This window comes from Mirounga leonina, unplaced genomic scaffold, assembly GCF_011800145.1.
Source record: "Mirounga leonina isolate KUSES-001 unplaced genomic scaffold, KU_Mleo_1.0 Mir_376, whole genome shotgun sequence".
Lineage (NCBI taxonomy): Eukaryota > Metazoa > Chordata > Mammalia > Carnivora > Phocidae > Mirounga > Mirounga leonina.
Window position 1 is genome coordinate 8,203,713 of NW_023270718.1, and position 5,918 is coordinate 8,209,630.

Here is a 5,918-nt window from a genome sequence, read left to right on the forward strand (position 1 = left end):
GCGGGCGGCGGCGGGGCGGGCGCCGAGCGGGACCGCGGGGGGGCGCCCGGCTTCCTCACGCTGCACAACGCCTTCCCCAAGGAGGCGGGCGGTGGCGTCACGGTCACGGTCACCGGGCCGCCCGCCGCGCCCGCCCCGCCCGCGCCCGCCGCGCCCGCCCCCGGGACCCTGGCCAAAGAGGCCGCCGCCTCCAACACCAACACGCTCAACAGGAAAACCACGCCGGTGTAGGGGCGCGCGCCGGGGGGCGCCGAGGGGGCGTGTCCGGGGCGCGTGCGCGGGCGCGCGTGCAACGAGGCTGCCGGGGGCCGGGGGCGGCCCTCCCACCCCGCGAGCGCGCTGGAGACTGCTTGGCCTTCCCCCGCGCCCCGCGCTCCGATCGGGGACCCCCCCGAGGGAGGGGGCCGTTGGGAGGGGGCGTCGTGTTTTATTTTTTTGGGGGATGGGGGAGGGGGGAGGGCCGTGGAGTTTTTTTGCAGTTTTGAGATGTTTTCTTTTTAATGTTTTGCTGTGTGCATGTGGGGGCGGGGCGGGGGGGAGGGAGGGACTCCCAGCCCAGCCCAACTCCTGGAGAGGGGCCCATAACACACGAATATATAGTTATACCTACAAACTATATATATGCCCTATGTAAAGAGGCAGAAAGGTAAAGAGAAGGCTTGCAGAAAGGCAAAGTAACACGGAATGGACGTGGGCATTCATTCACTTTCTCATTCATTATTCCACAAGGGTTTATTGAGTGCCTGTTGTGTACCAGGAAGGTACTGGGGAGGGAACATAACGGGCACAGAGAGTGACTCGTTCATTCATTATCCGAAATTTATTTGTATACTTAAGCACGAGGCATTGTGCTGGATGCTGAGCCTACAGAAGGAAGGAAGACAGACAGGGTTCCCCAATGTCATCATTGAGTTTGCATCTTGTGCAAGAGACACACATTAATCAAAGAACTGTATATACAAACAGTAAGTTACAGTTAGAACACAGGAGAAATCTGAAATGCTCTGTTAGGGAGGTGTAACCCAGTTTAAAAGGAAAGAATATTTTAGCTGACATTGAAAAGATGACAAGACACCAGCCGGTGAAGCTGGGGGAAGTGTCTCAGCCAGGGAGCAGCATATGCAAAGGCCCTGGGGCAGGAAGAGCTTCCAGGGAGGGCTAAGGTGTAGTGAGCCAGGTGCAGATGGGACAAGACAAAGCTGGAGATGTAGACAGAGCCAGACTGCCCAGGGACTTGTAGGTTAGGTCAGGAGTTTGGATTTCATTCTGAGGGCAGCAGGAAGCCATGGAATGGCTTTAAGCAGGAGCATAATGTGAATAGGGCACAAAAGGGAGGCAGGAAATCAAAGAGGAGAGTGAGGCAGAGGCAGGCTGAAATTCAGCATCAAACACAGGCAGTGGCCCTTGAAACTCACATTCCTGGGAGGAAGCAAGTAATCACACAAAATCCTAAAGCACAGGCAGGGTGCCTGGTGTGCAAGAGAAGCTTTGTGGGACTTAGACATTTGTGTTTCATTCATTCATTAATTCAGCCATTGACTCATTGACATTTCTTTGCCTCTGCTAACATACCAGGCAGTGTGTTATAGGATCAGGATCCCCCGAAATGAAACAGATCCTACCCCTGCTGTCGAGGAGGAGTCGCCAAAAACTGTAATCCAAGGAGGGCGATCGGTGTTGTGACAGGGACCATGACGGGCACCTTGAACAGAGAACACAGTGACCGAGCTCCAGCAGTGGGCTGTACTCAGGGAAACTTCCTGGAGAACCTAATGCCCAGCCTAAGTTTAAAAAGGATGTGTAGGAACCTGTCAAGCGATGAAGGGAGTGCCTCAGGCAAAGGCCACGGGGAGTGACATAGCGTGCTGTCTTTGGGACAGGGTTCAAAGTTCTGGGACGCTGGAGGACAGGGTTGGGGTGGGAGGTCAGGTCAGAGAAGCAGCTAGATAGCCAGAGTTGAAAGGTGCTGGAGTTCCAGGAGGAGGAGTTTGGGCTTTATTCTGAGGGTAGTGAGGAGAGACGGGAGAGTTTTGAGCAGCAGAAGTCCAGGACCAGATGTGAGTGTTAGAAGGAGCCACTGGGGGGAAGTGGTGAACAGGAGGCTGATGCTGTGGGATAGGCGAGAAGAGGGTGTCAGGTGAGCTGAGCAAGGGCTGTGGGGGTGGAGGGGGATGGATTTGAAGGCCGCTGAGCATGCAGAAGGGACGTTGATTAGTGCATGTCCCTTCATCTGCTCAGTAAATATTGCCTGTGTGCCGAATGTGCTGGGGTTTGGAGATGCTCCAGACCCTGCCCGGCCCTCTAGGGCTCCCAGTCTGGTAGGAAGACAGCCTGGGACACAGATGGCGAGGAAGTGGTTATTGGTGGTGCCCAGGGGCTTCGGCAGCCTCTGTCCTGATGATATGAGGCAGCAGAAGGAGGGATGGAATCAGACTGGGAGTTGGGAGTTCCCCTCAGGGGCCCTGTGGGTGGACTAGAAAAAGGGAGAGCCTGGAGGGCAGGGGACCAGGGAGGAATTCCCTGGAGGCAGTTTCAGGGAGAGTGGATAGAAAATGTGGGGGAAGGATTACAAAACAGGAGCACGGGGTGTAGGGAAGCTAAATGGAGAGACAGGACAGGGAGAGGCAGAGTCAGAAGAGACAAGTTGGGGAGGGGGGGGATTCTTTGGTGGAGGAGGGGGTAGAACTGGTTGGGGGAAGTGGATTCTAGAGTCCAAAGGCCCCGTATAGAGCAAGAAAGAGGGGGGATGGGGAGGAGTGGAGAGATGGGGGAGGGGGTAAGGATGAGGATGTAAGAGAGTGAGTGAGGGTGAGTCACAGAGACAGGGAAAGTTGAAGACACTGAGGGTGACCCAGAGGGGACAGGAAGAGGGGCAGAGTGCACAGGTCGGAGGAGGGATGTCTCAGAGACACACAAAACTACACAGAGATGGAGAGGTGGAACCACAGAGAAAGATCCAGAGATCTGCCCAGAAGCAAGCGTGGAGACTCGAAAGCAAGCACAGCAGACAGGATAGGAATGACCCACTTCTTCCGTGTTCAGGATTAGTATGCAAGAAGTATTGAGTGCCAACCCATTCTGGACCCAGGCGAGGCCCAAGGAGTGTGGTGGGCGGATGGTCAATGTCCTGCTCTCCTGGATCCCCAGGAGAGACAAACGATAAACACTGCAGTTACTGAGAAGTGCTTTAACCCTAAGCAGGATGTGGTGACGTGATAGTGATGGGACACAGTTGACTTCAGACGAGGGGCCCCGAGGAGACCTCACTGCAGTGTTGACATCTGAACAGATACGGGACTCGTCACGAGGAGAGGGGACAGGACAAGCATTCAGGCCACCCGAGGCAGCCCAGAAGCCCCGGGAGTCACAGGTTTGGGAGGAGGCCCCGTGGCAGGCAGATTAATGGGGGTGAGCAACATTGGGGCAAGGTCAGAGCGTAGGCTGGGTGCCCATCCTGCAGTCCTGGGAAGAAATTTGCATTTTTCTACACTTCCTGTGAAACCTTTGGAGGGTTTTGAGCACAGGCATGACATATTTTTTATTTTTATTTATTTTTTTTATATATATATATTTTAAAGATTTTATTTATTTATTTATTAGAGAGCGAGCGAGAGAGAAACAGCATGAGAGAGGAGAGGGTCAGAGGGAGAAGCAGGCTCCCCGCTGAGCCGGGAGCCCGATGCGGGACTCGATCCCAGGACCCTGGGATCATGACCTGAGCCGAAGGCAGTCGCTTAACCAACTGAGCCACCCAGGCGCCCACATATTTTTTATTTTTGACAACAAAATAACAGAACTGCACGGTTGTGCTGAGACTAGATTAGGAGTGAAGAGTGGAGACGGAGAGCTAGGGGCTGCTGTCCTTGTCCGGTCGAGACCGACAGTGGCCTGGACCAGAGTGGAGTCAGTGAGGATGGAGAGAAATGGAGGACCGGGTCTGGGAGTTTGGAGGCAGAGCCGACAGCAGTGGTGAGCGGAGCGTAGGTAGCAGGATGCAGGGTGAGAAGCCAGAGGGACACAAAGAGGAACTCTTAACCGGGCTTGTGCAGCACCGAGTGGTGGTGTGTTGCCTGGAAGGGGCTCCCAGAACAAGGAATTGGGATTTGGGTGGGAGGGACCAAGCGTCCTCCTTCGGACATGTCAAGTTGGAGATGCCTGCCAGAAACCCAAGTCAGGGTATCTGGTAACCCGTTGGATATGTGAGCTTCAGAGAGAAGTCATGGCTGGAAATATAAGTTTTTGGAAACGTCAGCATATAGGAGACATTGAAAGTCACAGGGCTGGACGGGGTGACCCAGAGGGAGGATGCCGACAGAGAAGTGACCTTGGCTAGAGCCTCAGGGACATCTGTGTCGGGGGAGAAGAGGATGTAGCAAAGGGAGCCACAGGGGGTGACCACAGGGTAGGCAGAGGCCAGGAGGAAGTGGCCAGCAGGGCTGAGAACTGCAGAGAGAGCCCAAGAGCCAGAGGACAGGGGTCATTTCAGGGCAATGGTAGAGACCAGAGCCCTGCTTGTGTGGAAGGAGAAAGAAAAGGGGCAAGCCGTCTTTTTAGCGTGAAAATAACAAGAGCTTTCATACCAAAGACAGTCCATACTCTTTCTGGGAAAAGAGAGCAAGGGGAGGGAAGACAGAACCACGCACTCTGAAGTCACTTAGCGCAGGTGAGATGCAGAACCGGTGGGCGACCGGGCGGGAGGGGAAGATGGAGTCAGAGGACAGGCAGGTGCTGCAGGGGGCCATGTCTGCCAGAATGCTCTGGTTCCCCTCTGGGTCCTGTCAGGGCTGGGGAAGGAGAGAACAGGTGTCACTCATTTAAGAAGGGGTCCCAGGCCTTCCAGGAGCCTGGCTGCACAATCTCACAGCTGCTGGTAGCGAGGCCGGTTAGAACGCAGAGGGAGTCGCGCCCTGATGGGGGCACCTTCCCCTTGCGTGGGAGGACATGTCTGTGTGTCACATCTCACTTCATCCATCCGTCCATCCTTCTAAGTCACCTGATGCCCATCTCCCAAGGCCTCCTGTGTGCCCAGTCCTGGGCTGGGCGGTGTTGAGGACAAAGATGAGTTCCTCCTGTACCCCGGCCTTGCCCCAGGCTGGTGGGACAGCTGGACACACAGAGTCACATTCCAGAGCAACTTGTGTTCCAAGGCAAGCCAAGCCGCACAGGGGGCTGTGCACGTCCACAGCAGGGTGGACAGACAGGGCCAGGGCGCTCCAGAGCAGCCAACCACGGACAAGGAGGTGGTGCAAGGTGGGTCCCACCTGGCCCGTCTGCACAGGGCTGAGGGAGGGGGTGAAGGGGTGAAGATCAGGCCCTGCTGCCATTCCACATGGCTGTCCCTGTCCCTGCCCCCGGGGGAGCTGAAACTGCATGGAAGGTCCCCTGGGGGCGCCCGTCTAATAAACTCGATGACGAGGACTGTGGCTCTGGTTCCAGTACCCCTGACACCCAGCCTCTCCCCGAGACCTCCCCCTGCGCCCCTGGGGAGCTGAAGACACCAGCATCAGACGAGCGCTTGCATCCGCCACGACCCAGGGGTCTGGGCTCAGTCTTCTGTCCCGGGGGTTCAGGCTCCCAGGCCCTCCTCCCTCAGACACAGGGGTTCAGGGCCCCAGCCCCCTCCTCCCTCAGACCCAGGAGTCCAGGTCCCCAGCCCCCTCCTCCCTCAGACCCAGGAATCCAGGACCCCCAGCCCTTCCTCCCTCAGACCCAGGAGTCCAGGCCCCCAGGCCCCTCCTCCCTCAGACCCAGGAGTCCAGGCCCCCAGCCCCCTCTTCCCTCAGACCCAGGGGTTCAGGTTCCCAGCCCCCTCCTCTCTCAGACCCAGGAGTCCAGACCCCCCAGCCCTCCTCCCTCAGACCCAGGAGTCCAGACCCCCAGCTCCTCCTCCCTCAGACCCAGGAGTACAGACCCCCCCC

At 56.9% G+C, this 5,918-nt stretch overlaps 1 protein-coding gene across 1 annotated transcript in view; it reads left to right on the forward strand.

Moving 5' to 3' along the window:
- CACNG8 (calcium voltage-gated channel auxiliary subunit gamma 8) overlaps positions 1-231 on the forward strand; it is a 20,826-nt gene extending 20,595 nt beyond the window's left edge. The window contains exon 5 of the mRNA XM_034986514.1: positions 2-231. Within this exon, the coding sequence (XP_034842405.1) occupies positions 2-231 (230 nt within the window). The remainder of the gene's footprint in view (position 1) is intronic.
- The last annotated feature ends 5,687 nt before the right edge of the window (positions 232-5,918 follow it).